Genomic DNA, 23,524 nt, shown 5'->3' with positions numbered 1-23,524 from the left:
GTGGTTAGTGCTGTTGCTTCAAAGCAAGAAAATCCCAGGTGGATTCCACATGAGGACTTTTCCGTGTGGATTTTAGATGTTGTTTCTGTGAATGGGTTCCTTAACTCCTCGTACTGCAGGACACATGCAATACGGGTGAATTGGTCATTCTTAATTGACTGTAGGTTTGACTGAGAGTGTAAATTGTTGGTTGTCTCTGCGGCCCTGTAATGAACATGCCACTTTTCCAGGGTGTGCAAAAAGCTGGGATAGGCTCCAGCCCGCCCAACCTCGTGACCCCACACAGGATGAGTGGTTGCAAAAAAATGAGTGGGTGAAAATTATTTTAACACCATTTTAAAGCAGTCTAGTTTTTTTTCCCCATTATTTTGACCATCATAAGTACGATAAGGCTTCAGTGGAAACAACTTTTTGAAATCGATAAGCGATCCAGCCCTTGAGAGAACAGAAAACACTCTTCTTCCTCTTTCGTTGTTTTCAACTCACCACTCCTCTCTCAATTTCACTTACTCCGCTCCTCACGCCTCCTCTTCCACTCTGTGTGTGCCTCATTCGGTGATTGTGCTGTCATGCCTGAATAAATGTTTATCTAAATTAACGTAAACGTCACCGATATCTGAATGACAGAATGCCATCCATGGGGCTATTCCTTAAAATATTCAAACTTAGTCATATTGAGAAGCAAAATAAATTTGACCACACTAACGGAAACAGTGGTAAAAAAAAAATGTTTCCTGGATTTCAATTGTAGTCTATCAGTTTCAAGTAATTTTAATGTTCAAATTAAATTCTACATGAGTGGCAAAATGAAACTGTCAAGCCTTAGGTTATTTTATTCTTTAATAGTGAACAGACCTTCAAACGCTTCCAGAGAGCCAGAGGGGAGTCAGCTTAGGGCGTGAGCCAACTGTCTCGATCCTCACGGGTGAGGGACAAATTAGCTGACAGAATATGATTGAGACTATTCTGTGCAACCTTTTATATCTATAATCTTAAAATTAAATTCTAAATAAAACACACACATTATACACATATGTAAATATATACCTGCCACGTCCAGTATTATTGAGGTTAAACCTCCATTGGGGTTGTTGGAGTTGGTTTGGTCTCTGGACAGGTGAGCTTTTACATACAGGTGGCTCCTATTTTTTTCCCCTCCTTCTTTCTTTGTGTCTCTTCCAGGTGACAGACGGTTGAAGTAGAATGAAAACACATACCATCATCTTTTGTGTACACAGCAAATTGATGTGTGTTCTTCCCCTGCCATACTTTTTAACTTAAAATACAACACACACACACACACACACACACACACACACACACATACACACACACCTCATTGAATATAAACTGCCATCTCATCTCCGAGGGCAAACAACAAATATAATCACATTTGTAATGTCAGAGAAAAAGTGCGTCAATATTTGCTTAGTCAGTGTTGTGAAATGGGGAGCTGACTGTGGTTATCATGGTGTGCAAGATTGTGACGGTTGGTTTTGAGGCACATTCACACGCTCAGCCACTCGTTCAGTGTAAAAACATATATATATATATGAATGTTTCCTCAGTAAAAAGAAATGAATTTAGCAAGCACCTGTGATAGTTTTTATTCCTGTATTTATATGTGAGGTTAAGTGTAATTATTTTTCATTAGTCTTGTAAATGGTTTGATAAGTACTCCTTGAGTATTCTCGAACGACTCGGTAGCCGAACAACTCGGTTTTTAACCCCCAAAAAACAAAATTTTATATGTCAAACACCGAGTTGTTCGTCTAGCGAGTAGTGTGAGAACCGAGGTTCCACTGCAAATGCAACTTTTCACAAAGCGTAGCTTTGATTGTGTTAGTGGGAAGCAGGTGTGGTGTTTTGATGTTTTATGCATGTGGCCAAAACTGTAACCTTTAAAACTCAGGTAGTAGCACTTAGCAGCTAACTCAAAGAAAAAGAATAGTACGTAAACTGAAAAAGATTTCAAACTGGAGAGACAGCACAAGGTTTGGGAGTTCCTTATTTTCCAGTGAGAGAACAAGATGAACCACCGTCTAACATGAGAGGTAAACATTTTTTGAACGTTAAGCGACTATTTACAGAGCCCTTGAAATCAGGCACACTGTGAAAGTCACGCTAGACACCAACACTCCTTTGGTACAAACACCGTCTTGAGCTTGTGGAACCCTGGATTGCTATTTAGAATTGCACATTGGAGCATCATTTTTATGCTGTTGTCTCATTGTCACATTTTTGTCCCGAACAGAAGGCACTGAAGAGAGGCTTCCTTATTGTGCTGCTTTTGCGCTGTCTGTGTGAAGACGGCTCTGGTTTAGTTTACCTTGAAATAAAAAAATGCTGAAAAAGGATGTTTAAACATAAACAACATTAGACAAGGTTGACTTGATTAGTTTTATTAAATATACTCTTAAACATTTTGCAAACAAGTTTGGGGTGAATGAAACAATGTTCTCTGTATTTGTTCTCTACAGATTCCCTGGTATCCTTGGCAACAGTTTCTAAAACCACTTTGATTTTTAGAAACAGGTTGTTTTTTTCTGTCCTCATACCACAGAAGCGTGGGTCAGGCTAACTGCCCTTCTTTTACAGCAGAAATTCTGAGCAAAATAATGCAATTGAAGGTCTTTTTTTGTGGTTGAAGTACCTTTTGTGTGTTCTGACTTTCTTCAGTACCCAACCTATATGAATTCTAACTTCCTAAACTGTGAGTTCGATTCTGTTGGTAATATGAAGACAATCACACTGGCCTCCATCACAACATGAATACGTCTGCCATGTTTCACTCAGAGGTATGTGGTGAGAGTAAAATCATTATCATTGGTATTTCACTCTGTCAGTCAGTAACCTTCGAGGGGCTTCGTTCTCTTAGACATACGGACTTTTGTGCCCTTGACTCTAATAATCCCTCTCTTGCTGTGTGAAATATCCTTTCATGGCTGCACTGATGATCATAATGGGTTTCTGTCTGAGCTACAGCCTAGTGATTGGCCCCAATTATTGCATGAACCTAAGGCTTCAAATCATCCTCTCCGTGCAAGGTGAGACACGTAATGGAAAAAATCTATTTAAGTCTGGTTTCCATCCCCTGCCCATATGCACCTCAATAAATCACGCTTAATGCACATTTAAAGTTATGCTGAAGCAATTACCAGATGTTTATCATTAGCTTCCTCTCTTGTATTGTTTTTCCATATACAATCCATATGTGCCTGACGCACCCTTTTCTGCAGCGAGTCCTTTGAAAAGTCCACATGCCCGTGTTCAACATGTCCAATCCCTTTAATTACAAACACATTCACTTATTTGAAAAGAGGAGCCCTTGTCTGGATCCAGGTGCACCCGCTGTGTCTCCATGATCAGAAGTTCGAGAGGCAGATTGGTTTCAGCTTTTTCTCTGCAAAACACTTCTATCCAAATGAACGTTGTGCTTGCTTCACAGCATTTATCATTCCTGCTCTACTTTGAGGTGAGCTTTCCTGCTATTTTTCACTGAGATATATCCCCACTCGTTCCCACAAAGCCAGACTCCCCCTTTGGTTACACTTGTTATTTTTCTTTCTGTCCATTTCTCAAAAACCTTTTTTGCTTCACCTTTCATTTTATTTCCAGAGGGGATGCCACGCTGGTCAGCTCTGGTCATCGTCTCAACAGACGACTGCTTGTACACTTCCTATTGCCATGGCTCAAAGTATTACTGCCTCTCATTTCTGCTAACAAAATTCAAAGTAATAGCACAACAATTCCAACCAGGGCTCAATCTATTGACAAAGCCAGTGAACTGAAGAACTGTGGGTTCTGGAATATGACTTTTATTTAATTTGCTCCTGTTTTAAAATTATTGCATAGGCCAAAGTTATTGCCACAATATTACAACAAAATATGTTATAATTGTTGTAATGTCTTAAGAAATTGGACAAAAAGTCTTCCATGCACCCAGCTCAGGTGCCTGACATTAGATCCAGAAGTATGTCATCAAGAAATGGGCTAAATAAAACCAGCAAGAAGGGCAGAAGCAGCACAGAGGCATCCATTTCTGTGCTGGTTATTGCGCTGCAGTTGCATCAGAAGATGAATTGTCAATGAAAGTGGAAGATGAGGTTGGGCTGGTGCCTTTTCCCTTTTTTTGCTTCTATGTTTTGTGTACCTTGCCTTGCAAGCACTCAGTTTTTTATGTATTTATTAGCCTAATACATTCTCTTCAAATGTCTGCTTAAGTGTAACAGAGAGTACAGAGCCATTAGTAATTGTGAAATGTTTTTTTTTTTTAACAGCATAACAACATTTCACATTTATCTTAATTTAAACGGTGAAATTGTGCCAGCCAGTTAGTATAGTTGCATCATAGTGTGTGTACTCTCACTTGTCAGTCCATTGCATGCAGCTCTCCTGGTGCGTGTTAGATGGTAAATGTGGCCAGCAAATGATGACAGTTGATTACATGATCTTCCAAGACCGAGCAGTTGCTCAACCTGCTACACAGATATAAAACTCACCAGCGCCCCAAGGCCCTTTTCTGTGTGTGTATGAGTGCGTATGTATATTGTGTGTGACTGTGCCTGTCCGAGTGCACACTTGTAAAATATGATTGGATGTGAAATTTTAAGTTGGTGATGCAAACTTATACACACATACGTAAGTATATTAGATTCAGACATTTACACACACGCGCACATGCACACAACCACGGACAGGGAACCTTTCAGACTGATATGTTGTCAGCTAGGAATTCTTGAAATCCCGATCGGTCCATTCCTCTTTCTGACGGTCAAATTTCCTTAGAATATGACTTGATTGTGATATTCAACACTGTTGAATCGGCCACTGACCTGCTCTGCCCCCCTGTCCTCTCAGATAGTCAACCTGATATCTAGCTGTCCGGTCAGCCAATCAGCCTGTACGGCCAGACAGCCTTGTCAGCTCAGCCAAGTGTATCCCTTCACCCCGAAGCAACCCCCTTGCCCAAGCAGACTTACCCCAATAAGCCACAACTGCTCTGTATCTCAAGGTCAGCATGCCCTCTGTGTTTTGTGTGTGCATGTGTGGGTGTAAGATGAGAGATGGGGTGGCAGTGGAGAAGGAAAGATGATGGGTTTGATTTGGAGGATGGAATGGATGGAGGGCAGAAGACTGAAATAACAAGGGACAGAAGTGTGTGTGTGTGTGTGTGTGTGTGTGCATACACACATTTGTGCACACTGGGGTTGTGTGTGTGGGATGGGATGGAAAATGGGTCATGGTGTGATCTGTGTGTGAAACACCAGGAGCATCATATTGACCCCTAGGGCTGCTGTCTGCTTCTTCTCTGTCTCATCCACACACACACACACACACATACACTCACATGCACACACAGACAAGTACATGTACACACCCAGACGTCTGCATTTGCCCTCGTATATCATCTACCAGGGCTGAAGACCAGAGGGAAATCAGAGACAGCATAGATGTGTTTCTTTGGTCTACGGTACATCTCGATGAGTGAAATACTTTGTTTTAGTTTCCGTAGTCTGGGGACTTAAAGTGGAATCCTACATTATGGAAAACTTGAGAAGCAAGGTGTTGCAAAGGCAGCAAGTACAACCACTTTCTTGTATTGCTCCGTGGTCCAGTTCCGATGCTCACATGCCCATTGTTTGCACTTTTGGTGGTGGGCAGGGGTCAGCATGGGCACCCTGACTGGTCTGTGGCTGTGCAGCAACATGCTGCAGACTGCACTGTGTATCTGACACCTGTCTATCGGAGCCAGCATTAATTCTTCAGCAATTAGTCCTACCTGTGTGGTCCATCTGTTAGATTGGACCACACAGGCCAACCTTCACTGCCCACGTGCATCAATCATCCTTGGCTGGCTCACTGCTTTTTTTTGTTTGGGCCACTGCAGAATGGGAACATCCTCCTAAGAACTGGAGTTTTGGAGATGCTCTGACTCCGAGTCTCCAGAGCCCAATATCCTTTTGTTGTGTGGTCGTTACATCTAATTTTTCATTATCTTATTTTTTTGTGCAAGTTGGTACTTTATTGCTATTTGATGTTTGTATAGTAAACAGCGAAGTTTTTCGGCATGTTTACAGTTCACATTATTTTTTAATTGGCACATCTGCACACAGTGACCAGGGAATTCAGAGAAATGACTTACTGGTATTCCCATTTGCCTGTTACAGTTTGTGTGTTTCTCTGCTTTCTGACCCTGCAGCTGAGCCTAATGCCTGTTTCTCTGTGGGGTGCTGCACACACACCTGTGAGGAGAGCCGACAGCGAGACAATTTCACATTTTCTGTCACTCTGAACTTTTGTACTTGCGTTAGCCAACATGATTCATCGGTGGATTGAGTTGATCGGGTGAGATTTTTCAAACGGCCACCATTCACCCTGCAACCTGGATTTACTCCTGTATTTGCACATGAATGTGTTAGGAACATGCAGGGTCCAGGGGGTTTCCGTTTCATGTCTAGCTGTTCAGTTGGTGCATGTATACATGCTTTGAGTAGAGTTAAAACATTTTTTGGCTAGTATTTTGACTGATCCAACAAGTGCCGCTCCTGGTTGGGTAACCCTTAATTTACTGGGGATCAAGAGGAAATAGTGAAATAAGTTAAAATAATGTTTGTCTGGGGTTTTGGTCACATTTGGACAGTTTATAAACCAAATTGGCTACTAGTTTAAAACATATCAACCAGCCTGAACAACAATGTTCTCTATCTCATAAAATAAAGTGTTTATTTATATGAAGTTAAAGGGGATCTGTTATTGCAATGACTTTACTCATTTGCTTTTCCTTAATTTTTCATTGTGTTTTATTCATATATTTCATATATTTTCTGAGTATTACCGGTAAGTGTATTTTCATTTACAGTGTCTTATTTTGTATTTTGCTTCATAATAAAATATTTAAAAATGTTCTTTTCACAGACAGTTTTAATTCCAGGCAGCTTAACAGGACTAGTGTAAACTCACTTTCCTTCTCAGACTTGCATGCACGCATGCACGCACACACACACACACACACACACACCAGGATTCTTGACTTACCTTCTGGGACCTTGGCTTTATCAGATAAGCTTAGTCAACAATATTTATTCACAGACTACAAACTGCTTCTCACGCAATGCCTTGTGGCTATGATATGCAAAAATAACCAAATCACTCCCTAGCCATTGGTGGAATCAACATAGCTATGCAAATTTAACTTTCCAGAGATTTCCCAATAGCAGCATTTCTTTTTGCTTTAGGAATTTGTGCACTTTAAACCTGACTCACGCCCCCAGGCTACTACTGAAATCACACAATTAATGGGGCTCAAAAATTACTAAATATATTCCCTAAATGTGTATCAACTCCGCATCAACTAAAAACGGTAGTCTGGGTCTGGTGGGGGAGTGTACAGATGAACTGAAACATGGCCTATGATTGGTCGACTGTTGTGACGTTTGAACCACACCATTGTGTGTGTTTGTACACAAGCCACACACACACACACACAAACATATGATGAATAAAGTTCTTCTTTGTGTAATTATTTTTGTGAGTAAAAAACTGATATTGTTCTTGCTGTTACCTACTTGTTTTTAGGCATTTAAATAAATGTTTTATCACCACAGCACAACAGAATATCACCCGAAAAGATCTCTGGAAGAAGCAGTTTTATTGTCCTACAATGATTTGTACAATTATAAATTGCAAGGTGAGCGGATGGTTAGTCCTGAGTTGCTGCGACTGAGTGCTGCACTACAATGGCTCAACCTAACCGAATGTGCCTCACATGCGTGTTTTTGAAGGTGTTGGGAGAAAACCGGAGCACCCTGAGGAAATCCACGGAGACACGGAGAGAACTTGCTAACTCCACAGAGAAAGTGGAGATAGCGTCTCTGGCTTCGTGGTTGGACATGCCACCTAATCAGAAGCATCTAGAAAAAGTGCAGATCTTATTGTTGAGCTGAAATCTGTTATCCCTTATTTTTATTAACAACCCAATAACATTGGAGCCAGATAATTTTTAACTTGGACACATGGTAAATCTGCTGGATCAGCACAGCAAGAATATGCAGATATAGCAGTTAAAGATAAAGTGGCTTTTCTCCTGGTCTTTAACAAACAAGATATTTTAAGGCAAAGCAGAGCCATTGCCCGATTCTGCCACAGCAGTCGTATCTCACTCTGGGACCTTTTTATTTTCAACAGTGTTTCAACCATGGAGTAGGTGATACTGTTCGGCAATGTTCTAGAGCATACAAATTAATTTAAGATTAAAAAAGGGAAGTTCTTCATTAATTGTGGACACAGGATGTTTGTTTTAATCCATAGCTAATTTGTTTGTACCTTTGTCTTCGTTCATAATAGAGCGCCTTTGCTTCAGACGTAATATATAAAAGTGTCAGGGGCCGGTTTTATGTGATAATACTAAGACTCAGATTTCCAATCGGATAACACGGTGATCATCTTGAGGTGCTGACCGTTGCATCTGTCATCTGTACTTGGTTCAGGTTTTGCGCCATGCGATCACGAAGACCCTTTTTGACAGCCAGTGTTTTGATTAAGGTCAAAGTCGTGTGACGGATTTGAGTCCAGCTTTCTGGTAACTGGAGTGACACGAAAGGAGGGCATATGATTGCCATTGCTGCGAGCTATGACAGATTTTTTCAGTTGCTGGTGCAGAATCTTTCACATTGTGGAGTGTGCCTGTTGTGTCGATGCTATACTGGATCAACAACGGTTGCTGCCGTTGTCATGTGTTGAACTAAAAAGGCCTTCAATATTTAAAGCCTCAAATACAGGAAAATTAGTACTTATAATTTTTTACATAATCCGAGGATTGGAAAGCAGGTGAGCAAGAGCTTCTTGTGTACTGTGGGAGAACAGCAATGATTCGTATTAAATGTTTTAGCTGAAATTATTCTTTAGTTATGGAAATTATTTTAAACACTCTAATTGGTAATTAGTCAGGTATTTATATTTACACAGGATCATATATGTTTCTATTTGCCCTTGATGTTTTTCCTCTACATGACTGAACCGATTTTGTTCATGGGATTGTTTTGCCGATTTTGGTATTCCTTCCTCTTTGTGCGCGCGCGTGTGTTTGTGTGTGTGTTTGTGTGTGTGTGTGTGTGTGTGTGTGTGTGAAATTGATGGAGCGCTTGTTATTGTTGGTCTGAACAGCCTCCCTTGTGACCGAGAGGAGACAGCAACCACACAGCTGAGACCCCTCCCTAGAACCTTTTTCTGTTTGTGTGTCTGTGTGCCTGCGTGGATGAGGGGGTTGCTGAGACAAATGGTGGGTATAACAGGCACTGTTTGCCAGCTGAACTTCTACTTCTCCTCAGTTCTTCTCAACTTTCATGGGTTAATTTACTCAATAATTACTTACACACTTTTATATTTAATAGTTTTGTGTTTGTAGCTTCTGTGTTTTTTGGCTGATAGTTCAGTCCTGCAAGAAATTATTTCCTGTAACTCTTAAACAATCTCCAATCCAACACGTGGTTCATGTCCTGTCTACCCAGTTAGTTATTGTGCTTTTTGAATGCAGGCAGCTTTACAGCTGTTTTTGTTCCTTGCTCTATTAGAACAAGGCAAGGCTCATGTCGCTATGTTGCTCTCTCTGTCTCTTGCCCTCTCCCTATATATATATATATATATATATATATATATATATATACCGGTGTGTATATATATATATAAGGTATTTTCACTGTCACAAAAAATCCACTAATCAGAGGCTTGATTGATCAATCCTCTTCATTTTGCTGCAGGAGTCCTTGGGCTAGAATAGATAACGGACCTCAAAGTATTTCTGTAAAATGTCGACCAACACTACGGTGCAAAAATTCAATAACACTAGAGTGCAGGATGGAGCTTCAACAAATCATGTATCCTTATTCTTCTTTATAGGATTCCCAATGCTTCCAATTTGCTGGTGATTGGTTTTTGTTTGTCATATTCTGGAAAAAAAACCTAACTAAACTAACTTTCTTTCTATAGATGACCCAACAGCAGCAGACCTGTGGTTGCTTAACAGCTGCACTGTGAAAAACCCTGCTGAGGACCACTTCAGAAACTCTATCAGGTACGGGAAAATGCTTTGTGTCTGTCTAATGGATATTTTGGACCAGCAAAATGCCCACCCTTTTAATTCAAGGTAAGCAAGACTCGAGAAATCAAGGCTCTACATCTGGATTTCTTCGAATATTTTAACATTTAAACATTTGATTTGCTGTTGAATGCAATGCATCGTCTCCAAAAGCCATTAAATGTTACTTTATAGTTTGACAGAATCATATAAAAATATATGTTTTATTTCTTTTTTTGACAAGTACTTGTACACTTGAATCGGCATTCTGCTGCTTTCAGGAAGTTGACACACAAACACACACACACACTCACACACAAGTTGTGACATTACTGAATTACATAACATAATAAACTTTTAATAATGAAGTTTCTATATTGTAGTTTGTGTTTTAGATTCTGCCCCAGGTGTTTGTGTGCGTGTGTGCGTGAGTGTCTGTCGTGTATGTGTATGTGTGTGCCTTGTGGGACATTAATGGAAAGCAACACACAAAGAGACACACACACAAATATGGTCATTGCAGTAACAATCAGTGTCCAAGTAAATGAGTTGAGGGGTTTTAAATGGAAGCTCAGGGACTTTCAGCAGTCTTCTATCATTGTTTGGAGAGATGTAGTGAAAAGACGGTTTATTACTTCAGGAGAACTGGGGCTTAGCTGGCACCCATGCCAAGTGTGTAGGATAATAAGTTGTATTTGTATGCTTGTGTGCGCGCGCGTGTGTGCGTGTGTGTGTATATATATATATAGGGTATGTCAGGTTGATGAATACACAAACCGCTTGTGGGAGAATGTGTGTATGTGTGGTGTGGAGGGAAACTGAGAAAATCCAGAGTGTATATACCCCCCATGTGTGCTGAAAAATCAGCTCACATTATTGATTATTCCTGAAGCTAAAAACTGATGCAACCTTTTAGTCTTTACTTTCTGTGTGTGTGTGTGTGTGTGTGTGTGTGTGTGAGAGAGAGAGATAATTGCCCACAGCATTTTGAAACAATCTACATTTGATAATTTTGTTCAGTATACAGGGGTGATTTGATAAGTGTGGGAGATGCAATTCCCTCCAGCGTCTCTTAGAGAGATGACACACTTGGCCCTGATGTTCTCTACAAACTGGAATTCTAGATCAGGAACACATATAATAGCATAAACCACTAATAGAGCAACATCTGACTCCTAAAAAGTCAATTACACCAACTATTTGGGTACGTCAATGCTTGCATTTGAAATATCCAAATCCTTAGCAAAACTCGGTGTTAGAGGCCTCTCAAATCAATGAATGCAGAATGCATTAAAGAAGCAGTTGCTCAACAGCATGTAATTAAACTGCTGTGTGTTTTGTATATTTGTGTGTGTTCTATGCTTGGCTGTCTCGAGTAATTTGTATGATCAAGGGAATCCATGCTTATGCTTAATGCATTCTAACCCAACTAGGAATTCTGTACTTCTGTTATGAAAATACACCAATTCCCACACTATATTTACATTCATTTTAATATGATTTATTATTCATAAACCAACCATAAAAATGAAAACTCTCATTTTAATTGAAACGGAACACAAAGCACTCTGAATGAACTCTTGGATAAAGTCCAAAGTGTATGTGTTATGCTTATTCCGTGTATTTACAACAGACGTGTGGGCTGGGTAGTGAATATATTATGGCCCCTGGCTGTGGGACAGTTGACTGTTGGCCCAGCATTGTCTGTTTTCCAAACACAAGGCAGTTAATCTAAAACCACTTGGAGCCAAAACTGTACAGAGAGGATATAGAGCTCTGTCCAACTCCAATATTAACATAGTTTGTCATTATAGTGATCCTGTTATTCAAGTTTTTGTCAATTATGTTCTACTACTGGATTTAGGCTTGCCATCCAAATCTACTTTTTAATATTAATGTTGACCTTCCTCCCGTGGGCTCACCACCCATAGGAGGGACCAGAGGGGTCGGGTGCAATGTGAGCTGGGCGGCAGCCGAAGGCGGGGACCTTGGCGGTCCGACCCTCGGCTCCAGAAACTAGCTCTAGGGACGTGGAATGTCACCTCTCTGGCGGGGAAGGAGCCTGAGCTGGTGTGCGAGGTTGAGAAGTTCCGACTGGATATAGTTGGCCTCACCTCGACACACAGCAAGGGCTCCGGAACCACCCTTCTTGAGAGGGGTTGGACTCTCTTCCACTCTGGAGTTGCCACTGGTGAGAGGCGCCGGGCAGGGGTGGCAATACTTATTGCCCCCCGGCTCAGTGCCTATATGTTGGAGTTTACTCCAATAAATGAGAGGGTAGCTTCCCTCCGCCTTCGGGTGGGGGGACGGAACCTGACTGTTGTTTGTGCCTATGGTCCAAACAGCAGTTCAGAGTATCCACCCTTTTTGGAGTCCCTGGAGGGGGTACTGGAGAGTGCTCCTTCTGGGGATTCCCTCGTTCTGTTGGGGGACTTCAACGCCCATGTTGGCAATGAAAGTGAGACCTGGAGGGGTGTGATTGGGAGGAATGGCCCCCCTGATCGGAATCCGAGTGGTGTTTTGTTATTGGACTTCTGTGCTCGTCACAGATTGTCCATAACAAACACCATGTTCAAGCATAAGGGTGTCCATATGTGCACTTGGCACCAGGACACCCTAGGCCGCAGTTCGATGATCGACTTTGTAGTCGTCTCACCGGACTTGCGGCCGCATGTCTTGGACACTCGGGTGAAGAGAGGGGCGGAGCTGTCAACCGACCATCACCTGGTGGTGAGCCAACTCCGATGGTGGGGGAGGATGCCGGACAGACCTGGCAGGCCCAAACGTATTGTGAGGGTCTGTTGGGAACGTCTGGCAGAATCTCCTGTCAGAAGGAGTTTTAACGCCCACCTCCGGGAGAACTTCGACCATGTACCAGGGGAGGCAGGGGACATTGAGTCCGAGTGGACTATGTTTCGTGCCTCCATTGTTGAAGCGGCCGATCGGTGCTGTGGCCGTAAGGTGGTCGGTGCCTGTCGTGGCGGCAATCCCAAGACCTCTTGGTGGACACCGGTGGTGAGGGATGCCGTCAAGCTGAAGAAGGAGTCCTACCAGGCCCTTTTGGCCTGTGGGACTCCGGAGGCAGCTGCCAGGTACCGACAGACCAAGCGGAGTGCAGCTACCGCGGTTGCTGAGGCAAAAACCCGGGCATGGGAGGAGTTCGGTGAGGCCATGGAAAACGACTTCCGGACGGCTTCGAAGAGGTTCTGGGCCACCATCCGGCATCTCAGGAGGGGGAAGCAGTGCACGGTCAACACTGTGTATGGTGGGGATGGTGCGCTGCTGACCTCGACTCGAGACGTCGTAGATCGGTGGAGGTACTACTTTGAAGACCTCCTCAATCCCACCGACATGCCTTCCAGTGAGGAAGCAGGGCCTGGGGACTCGGGGGTGAGCTCCTCTATCTCTGGGGCCGAGGTTGCCGAGGTAGTCAAAAAGCTCCTCGGTGGCAGGGCCCCGGGGGTGGATGAGATCCGCCCGGAGTCCCTTAAGGCTCTGGATGTTGTAGGGCTGTCATGGTTGACACGACTCTGCAACATTGCATGGACATCGGGGGCAGTGCCTCTGGATTGGCAGACCGGGGTGGTGGTCCCTCTTTATAAGAAGGGGGACCGGAGGGTGTGTTCCAACTACAGAGGGATCACACTCCTCAGCCTCCCTGGTAAGGTCTATTCAGGGGTACTGGAGAGGAGGGTCCGCCGGATAGTCGAACCTCGGATTTAGGCGGAGCAATGTGGTTTTCGTCCTGGCCGTGGAACTGTGGACCAGCTCTACACCCTCGGCAGGGTCCTTGAGGGTGCATGGGAGTTTGCCCAACCAGTCCACATGTGTTTTGTGGATTTGGAGAAGGCATTCGACCGTGTCCCTCGGGGAGTCCTGTGGGGGGTGCTCCAGGAGTATGGGGTGTCGGACCCCCTCATACGGGGTGTCCGCTCCCTATATGACCGGTGCCAGAGCTTGGTCCGCATTGCTGGCAATAAGTCGGACCTATTTCCAGTGCGGGTTGGACTCCGCCAGGGCTGCCCTTTGTCACCGATTCTGTTCCTAACTTTTATGGACAGAATTTCTAGGTGCAGCCAGGGCGTTGAGGGGGTTCGGTTTGGTGACCTCAGGATTGGATCGCTGCTGTTTGCAGGCGATGTGATCCTGTTGGCTTCATCAGGCCGTGCCCTCCAGCTCTCACTGGATCGGTTCGCAGCCGCATGTGAAGCGGCCGGGATGAGAATCAGCACCTCCAAATCCGAGGCCATGGTTCTCAGTCGGAAAAGGGTGGAGTGCACCCTCCAGGTCGGGGAGGAGATCCTGCCCCAAGTGGAGGAGTTCAAGTACCTCGGGGTCATGTTCACGAGTGAGGGAAGTCTGGGTTTCCCTGCTTAGGCTGCTGCCCCCGCGACCCGGCCCCGGATAAGCGGAAGAAAATGGATGGATGGATGGATGTTGTATAGTTAACAAACTTCAAAAGAGGTAAAAAAAATCTCGAGAAATTAAACATGATTATTTCATCAATTAGGATTTTAATATTCCTTTAGTATCAAGCTAACTTAAGACTTATTTTTATTTTTATCAATGTTAAAATGTTGATTGCTAATGTAAAGAAATTGACATAATTTAATATGACAGACATTCTAAATCTCTAATTGGCCCAAGTGTGCTTGCAGCCTGGCTTCACTGATCCATTCAATGTTCCAGAGCAGCGATGAGTCATTTCAATTTGCATCACCCTTTGTTACGATTTCTGAGATGTGGAGAGATTTATCACTCTCTTCTGCAAGAATGGAACGCAACTCTGATGGATAACACAGTGACAGCCATCCACTGACAATTGACCTTATTCAGATTGCTTTAAAGGGTCTTCCAGAATAAAAATAGTCAGTGGTTGTTGGATGTTTTCTCTGGATATGACATCATGTAACATACTTCATTTCCTCTTGTCTTACCAGAGTTGTGCAGTCTTCACGAGAGAGGGGGGCAACCCGCTTTCTTTGTCCCGTTTGACAAATGTTAATAACCTTTTAATTTTTTCCCATTATTGTAGTTTTTATGGTATCATTTAATGTGTTGTATTTGCAATGGAGGAGATCGAAAGAGGAATGCAGCAGGGGTTATCTTGGAGGAAGAGTTTGTGCAGCGTGTTCTAGAGGTTAATCTAGAGGCGGAGGTCTGCGCTCTCTGAGCTGAGTGCTTTTCTAGTTCAGTCTGTTACTGAGCATTCTCTTTTTACACAATATATAATGCATGCAACTTTTGATCTTGGCCCTACGCTGGACTGACTCTGAACCTGACTGACATTAAGGCCAGTGATGTTTCCGTTTCACGAGGACATGGCAGTGAGCTATAAACAATCTGAAATCTGTGGTGACCTTTTCAGTTCTTTACCAAAGGCAGTTGTTTTTTTTGTCCGTGTTCATTCGGTCGTACAGACTCACAGGCATGGGTTATGTAAATGATGGACATGCACATAGTGCTGCCTGGGGTTTGGTTTTGGTGCAACCCAGGGATTGGCATTTAATCTCTTAGTTCTCAGACTACAGACTTTATGCAGCAATTTTATAAATTTTTTATGTGTTGTGCTAAATTGTTCTCTACTTAGTGAGTTTTGGTGAAGGAGACATGCCTCTGTGTTTTATTCATAATAAATACCTGTACACCTTGAGGGCTTGGCTTAGTTCTCCTTTCAGATCTACAGATTGCATAATACTGCTACAAAAAGACTCCTCTTCGTCACACCTTTGTTGATGGATGAAAAGGTGGCACCATAGTGTGATTTGACCTGCATGTTGGTTTTCCACAAGTAAGAGGCGTTATGTGCACTATAGCACCATTTGCATCTAACGTGATATTTTACACAGGTGAGTCATTGTGAGATATTTTAACACTGCTTTTTTAAACAATGGAGCAACAAGGCATCAACAGTCATTTTATTTTGTCCTTGTTACATGATGATTGAGCTTGGCCCGACCTTAAATTTGTAGACATTTTCGTGTGAGTTAGCTGCTAACGGCTTCTATCTGCATTTTGGATCTCCCAGCTGTAGGACGCACACAATAAAGTATAGTCATAATGTCCCATCCTTCTTCTCTTGCTCCCTGGCCTTCTCGTTTGTTTTCCGTCAAGCTCACAGCTCAGCCGAATCACAATATATTGTGGAAAGGAAAGACGCAGCACAGGCAGCACCGCCTTGCGCTAAACAGTGCAAGTTAAATGCACTTTTGTTTGATCTCCATTTTCTATGGTAGATGAAAGGCTTTAACCCAACTCATATTAGTAAAGTGTAAGCTGTGCATATAGTCACGTCTGAAGCATTCTTGATGCAACGGTATACCGTTACCATCGTTGACCTGCTGTCAGACGAAGCTTGTGTCCCTGCTTACCTTAAGACATTCAACTGCAACAACAAAGTCAGGCCCAATTTTGTGTGGGACCTGCTGAAAGTGAAGTAGTGGTCTTATCCTTTCTAAGCTTGTTTATCAGTAAAGGTGGTAGACAAAGCAGGCATTAGGAGGGATGAATGTAATGTGATGAAAGGCTAATGATGTTCAAATCTCTTTTTCTAAAGGGCTTGAATTTCTATCTGCTTCTGTTTACTGGAAAAGACGATGCATTATGACTTCTCGTTTCTGCAGCAGGTGAAATGTATTTTGTGCGGTTCTATTGGTAGAATGTGAAGTCAGCTGTTGTTATGCTCTTAACTTTTCAACATCGGGACAGAACACTAATTTCAGCAGTATGTACCATACGATTATTTGGGAATCCCTGTAGGAATGCAACTGTAAATGTACCTTTCAATGTGCAACAGAATTACATACAATTAACACCTGCATGAGGTAATAAAGGTGAATATAATACAATATTGTCTGCATCCAGTTGATAAACTTTGGTTCTCCTTTTGTCATTCTGTGAAAAAGAGCTATCCTTCCCTTGCATGGCTCGTGATTGTTAAACTCTGGAGGTTGCATGAAAGGAGGTTGTGTTCATTTTTGGTGACTTTATCTTTATCTGAAACCAACAAAACATTCACACACATACACAACAGAAACCATAAAGATGCTGTTTACTGCCTGACTCCACGGTATATTGAAATATGCCTTAAATACACAAACAAGTACTCATGCAAAGGGGACATTCATTGCCATTAGACACAGTCAGAGGGGTGTCAATGATGGGGATTGTCAGAGGATCGTTAGATTCTAGAGAGTATGGAATCTGTTCTTGGTATTTTTCCAGATAGACCAAGCATTACCAGCATTTTAATGTTTATTTTATCATTTTGTGTGTTGATGTGTTCCCCTCAAAAACATCCTGTTATATATCCCGGTACTTGGTAAAGTGGATTTGATAACATGACCAGCACAGTCCCCCCCCCAAAAAAAGCCTTTGTAGAAATCTAGATGTCTAATTTAGTTTTAATATCTATTGTATGTAATGCATTTTTATAACAGTTTAATATTATGTCAGTGGTGAAGATTTATTTGCTGTTTCTCAAATACATCTTAACTTTTACACTTAAGATGAATAGGACACATCTGAAGCAGGAAAACCAATATTTTATGGTGTGTTACTTTTTTGTGCATGTGAGTGGCACTAAAAAGATAGCTGGGTTGTCACATTGTTACTGTCCTTATAAGAATTTACCACAATCCCAAACAACAACTGTCTTTCATCTGTTCAGACGCCTGGGCTCTTAAGGCACCCCACTGGGTTGCAGCCTTTTTGCTGATCCCTGATTGTGGATTTAAGTCACAAGAGGCGGAATTAATAAGGCATTGAACGGGGCAGAGTGGGGGATTGGGTGGCTGGTTAGGCGCTCTATCTCGGTTGTTGTAAGCCATGAGGATTCCATAATTGGAATTTCTGTTTGGTTATCTTATAATAAAGGAATGAATGAATTTTATGTGTGTCCTGTATTATCATTTTAAGACTGAGGAAATCCTCTTCAATCTCAATCTGGTTAAAATCCCAGGTATCTTGTAACACCATGAGTATTCTGTCATTATAGGAGAGGTACCTTTTTAGAGTAGGGCTTTAAACATTTGGGATGGGTCATAATTAACTTGGAAACAAAGTGTGTGCAAAAACTGGTGAAATACCTGATTGTCTTTATTGAAGAGTCTTTTAAACAAAAGGATTACCTTTTGTCTAAAAGACTCTTTAACCAGAGCAGCTCAGAATCTTACAGCACTTTCTTATCCATAATTTTGGCGACTTTTTTCAACAAAAACGTCTTTGTTGAAAAGTAATTGGTTATGTTTTTAGGTACCGGATTTATACACATTGGTATATTCAGAAAAAATTGAATCAGTGTAGTATTTATGAAATATTATCTACAATACTGTGTAGACAGAATGTCTGTTATATATGTACAACGTGTTTACTGCTGTTTCATGTTAACTACTTCTTCTCGCTCCTTGTGAGTCTTTCCTTCGTGTTGTATATGTGTCAGAAAATAAGGGGTGCTAAATCCTTCAGTGGGGGGTTAGATTGACTCTAATACTTCTCAGGATGTTTGATGAAGATGCCTTTGACAAATTGTACAGCCGAAAAATAATGGAAGAGGCTTTATACATGCCAAAAGACAGTTACTGTGGAATTGTGATTAAATACTTTAATTTATGTTAAAAAAATTGTTTTGCATTAAAGGGATATGCCATGATTGGACATGCATGTGTGAAGTACAATCTGAGACTTTACAAAATGAAGGTCCTTGCCTGCTTAATATACAGCTGTTAGGTGTTATTTTTTTTTTCCAGAGCTGTAGCCACAGTAATACAGCATTATAGGCTCTGAGTACAGAAATGAATGCTGAAAGAAAAATCTTAACCATTCATCTTAGCAGATGTCATTAATTCTGTCGCAGCTTTGTTTACCTGTCAATAAGGCTGTGCTCCACAGACTCATGTCATGTCACACACAAGATAATTCAATTCACAGCACTGCATTATACCCATGGGCAGCCAGATCCACACCCCCCAATCATATGCTACGCATCATTGACTACCTTGGTTGGTGTGTGTGTGGGTGTGTCGGTGTGGGTGTGGGTGTGGTACAGTATGTCACAAGGATGAGGACACGAAAATGAAGATGGATAGAAAGAAAAGATGACGTGTGAAGCAGGAGGACAGGAGTGCTAGATAGAGAGACAATGTCAGCTGTCAGTTGTAATGAGAAAACGGTGAAACGTGTTGATGGTGCTCGGTCTCTGCAGGATGCTTACAGGGTGGTAGTGTTTTTATTTGGATTATGTATTGGGCTTTTTCTTGGGGGATAACTGAACATTAGTGTGTGTTGGCGGCTGTAATGTTCATCATGTCCTTTGATAAATCTACAATTACCCTTTGAAAAGGCCATGCTGCAAAGGTCAAAGGTCACTTAAAAGGTTTTGGGAGGCCATTCTCTCCTTGGCTAGTGATGAATCACCTGTGTCTGAGTGTGTGTGTTGTCCATTGATCTGTGAGTGTATTGTTCATATGTCATTTTTTACCCGTTAATATTTGATTTTTGCTCATTCCCTCATTTCTTGAAGGATGAACATGCTCATAGAATGTGTGTGGTTATTGTGCACAGGAAAATAAATGAAAGTAGCTTTTGGACAAAGCATTGTGACTGTTTCTCTGGTGGTTAATTTCTTTCAGTTCTGCCATATTTTGTTGTGAGGTATCTAACCATTGTCGGAGTGTGCGGCTTCTCTCAGCCCTGCAGTAAGCGGAGCAGCGTCTGTTCGGTGGCCAGTGGACAAAGGAGTTAATTTCCTGTCATGGATGAGACATCAAAACTCCTGCCTTATTAATGATATGGAATGTAAGGGGAAAAAAAGAAAAACAGTTCAAGAAGAAAGCATAAGCAGGATATGAGTGGGAGATGAAAAATTAGAGATACACTCAGAGAGAAATAAATGAAGATGAGCAAGACGAGGCGTGTTCAGTTATCGTCAGATCTGCATCAATAATCATAATTCTGGTGCAACTCGTTTTTCTAGCTTTGCCACTTAAAGTGTTTCAAAGTGTTTTCTTACAGAGCACACCACCAGCCACAGCACTGTGAAGTATCGAAGCTAATATTTGAAGATAATATGAAATGCACTGTTTTGCATGCAGTCCTCTAGATTGGATCCAGGAAGGGCTTTTTTCATTATATATATTTGTTTATTTATATAAGTAGTTTTTTACGAAATTGCATTTATGTCATAAAAGATTAGTTTAGCTGCTTTCAAATCAGTAATTGATCAGTTCAACAAATTAAAATGTCATGCCAAGCAGTGAAATGAGAATACATTGTTTTTAGAAATGTTGCTGACCTTGGTTGCTTCCCAATACCCTTCTCAAATGTTGCTGCATTAAAGAAATATTAGCTGCAGAGAAAAGGTGACATAAATTAAGACAAATTACACTGAAGGAGAGGAAGGACAAAGTGAGGAAAAAATGGAAAAATATGGATGAAATGCAGCAGTAAACAAGAGTGAGGGTATTTTACTTCCAATTAATGAAAGCAGAGCACTCTCCAGAGTCACTTCTTCTCCAATTTAATTGAGTTCCATTATTTCAGGAAAGTAACGCACTCCTCATTGGGGAGCAGTCAAAGCGGTAGTGAAGGAGCAAGAGGCGAGAGAGAAGTGGATGCTGATGTGTTTTCTGGTGCTCTGGCTGTCTCCTGCTGATGATTTTTCTCCCAGCAGGTGATGACAGACTTTCACAAGGTCACACCATTACCTCCCTGTATCATTCTCTTCCTCCCTCCCTGATCCTTTCTACATAATTTGCACCCTCGCTCAAGCCCCATTTCAGGCTTCGTATCTGCGATTCTCAAAAAGTTCCAGCATTTTATTCTTTCCAATAAAAAAAAAAAAAGTAAATCATATCCAATATTACCTGCAAACATTTTGTAAACACACAAGGGTATCATGATGCTACATGGGCCACATGTGTCCTTTTAAAGCTGTGATTAATCTTTATGCGTAACTCAATGTTATCTGCAAAAGCAGGACTGAATCTCATTAGCACCTCATTAGGACTTGCGTTACAGTTATCAAGAGAATAGTCCTTTCTATGCCTGCATCTGGCAGTACTCTAATCAACAATGATATAAATGTGTGTGATTTTTAGATAACATGCTGCTGTCCTCCTTCACACATTGAATCAACTCTGTTACTACTCTGGCTGCGGATGAGACGATTGTCTCAGCTACAAGAAAATGGATGGATACCTTCACTGCCATCTTTAAACGGACAACAATTCCTTCAGCTTGATGTTGATACCTTTCATGTGTAACTTAAAGCTTTGTGACATTTTTTAAATATCATATTATATTCGTTAAGTAAATTCCAGGAATAAAATGTCTTGTCTATATTTTGGCGGCTTCATTGACGGCGAAAAGTAGGAGAAAGTTCTCAGAGGCTTTTTTTAATGGGTGTTTGTTAACCTTGAAATTGCACAGCTCCTGATATACTTTGTATTGACTACAAGTTATGAAGGGTGAAGTTCTCTGCTTCTGAGCAAGTATTGATTATCCATTGACCTTTGGAGTGAAAGGTTGATCAAATTGAAGAGAAGGATGTGGTGGGGATAAACAAGATAAAAAAAGGTCATGTTTTTTGTTCGATGATTTTATATGTTGTAAATGCAGTTTGCAGCTGAGAGCTGATAATATTTACTTGCATGTTTACGTTCATATGTTTGGATACCCGTTTGTGTGGTAATGTTAATAGAACATTGAGCGTACTGCCCATTGCTCTGTTGAAAGGACTTCAATTCATGCTGTAGCCATAAAATCTTATTTTATTTCAACATTTTGTCATTAGTACATTTTAAAATGTGTATTTCTTTACATTTTTGTAGATAACTGAATCATCTTGATTTTGAACTGACTGATTATACATATGTTAAAGAGGAGTTGCATAAAGCTTTGCCTGAGCATTGAGTTGACTATTCATCTCCCCAACTGCAGATATATTCAAAATGCTCATGGCAAATTTAGTACCGGTACTTTAAAAGCCTCACTCTTCTAAGGCGTTTGCTACTAAAACTGCCTTGAACCTTCCTTTAAATGGTGTAGGCTCAGAAGACGATTGAATGGAGGGGGGGGGGGGTTAAACATTCCATAAATGATTTTATTTTTCTAAATAAGGGGGTCTGCATAGCAATTTAATTTCTCCAGTCAGTTGGCTTTGTGCATGATGCATCCTTGCCTCTTAAAGCAATGTTACTTAGAATAAATAATGCACTTTAGTTAAATTAGAAGGGCTTTTAGAGGGACTGATGAGCCAATGTGGAGCCACAGCAAGCTATTCAGGAGAGAAGATACCAGCCAGGGAAATTAACACGCTGAATAAAAGCAGAGACTTTTTAGCTCTATAATGAGACTCCCATAGTCTGGCGAGCCCCCTGGAGTGTACTGTACATGCACTTCCATATCTGCTTTCACATGAATGCTCACATATCATAGGTAACTTGCAGTGCAACGAATCACATAAGTTACACAACACAAATGCAAATCTCTATGAAGAAAATGCACACTACTGCTTCCTTTTGAATTGTTTTTACATGATGCTATTTAAGTACCAGATGCCAATTGTGGCCGTAAGTCGACGACTACCTGTATCTCGAAATAATGTTCTTTCTTTATATTGTGGTCGAAACGTAAAACCCTGCAAAAGCCCTCTGGAAATTGCTTAGATTCTTTACTGTATTTGCCAAATGTTAGCCAGATGTTTGGTTTGTTCCAGTTAAACAAAATGTCTAGTTATACAAAAACATATCATGGACCCATGACCTACCATACCAGGAAAAATAGAATGTTGTGGCTTTATACTGTACAAAATCCTTGACATTAATTTTGATCAACTTTGGGCAGTATTATTTTATCACTGTAAAGAGAAAAAGTTGTCAAATCCCAGAGTTTCTCTTCGGTTTGTTATTCAGTGAATTGTAATGGTTAGTTATGAAACAGGACGTTGCTGTGACTCTAACAAAATTACACATCAAAGAAATCTACATTACAAACTTTTGTGAAGTTTAATATAGTCTTAATTCTCCATTCATTCTCAGTAAGTGCTGCCACACAACCTAAATGTGAATAGATGAAAACTCATATGGCATTGGTGTTGTTTTGTTGAATATGTGAACAAAATATTTTAATTACCCCATGTATAAAGTTATTTCTTTGTGACATTTAAATTGTACTTATTTACAAAACAGTGGATAATCATTTAATCATGACTTAAGTGTGTGTGTTTTTGTTTGTGCAGTTTGTGGAATAAATATTATTGTTTAGATACTGCTTGATAATCCCTACTTGTCAGAGTACTACCCGGTAGATTTGTTTCATCTGTTCGTTGGTGAGGAATAACACATCTTTATTTGCTACGGTTGTTGATGTATTTCAGGTCACTGAGCATGTTCTGTTCCACTTTTCCAAACCTTTGCTTGTAATAATTTAAGACCTTGAAAACCAATCATG

At 41.3% G+C, this 23,524-nt stretch overlaps 1 protein-coding gene across 1 annotated transcript in view; it reads left to right on the top strand.

The window, feature by feature from the left end:
* cdkal1 (CDK5 regulatory subunit associated protein 1-like 1) overlaps positions 1–23,524 on the top strand; it is a 123,834-nt gene that overhangs the window by 11,055 nt on the left and 89,255 nt on the right. The window contains exon 4 of the mRNA XM_068758811.1: positions 9,988–10,072. Within this exon, the coding sequence (XP_068614912.1) occupies positions 9,988–10,072 (85 nt within the window). The remainder of the gene's footprint in view (positions 1–9,987; positions 10,073–23,524) is intronic.

This window comes from Brachionichthys hirsutus, chromosome 3, assembly GCF_040956055.1.
Source record: "Brachionichthys hirsutus isolate HB-005 chromosome 3, CSIRO-AGI_Bhir_v1, whole genome shotgun sequence".
In the NCBI taxonomy this organism is placed as follows: Eukaryota; Metazoa; Chordata; class Actinopteri; order Lophiiformes; family Brachionichthyidae; genus Brachionichthys; species Brachionichthys hirsutus.
This window is presented reverse-complemented; position numbering and strand designations above follow the sequence as displayed.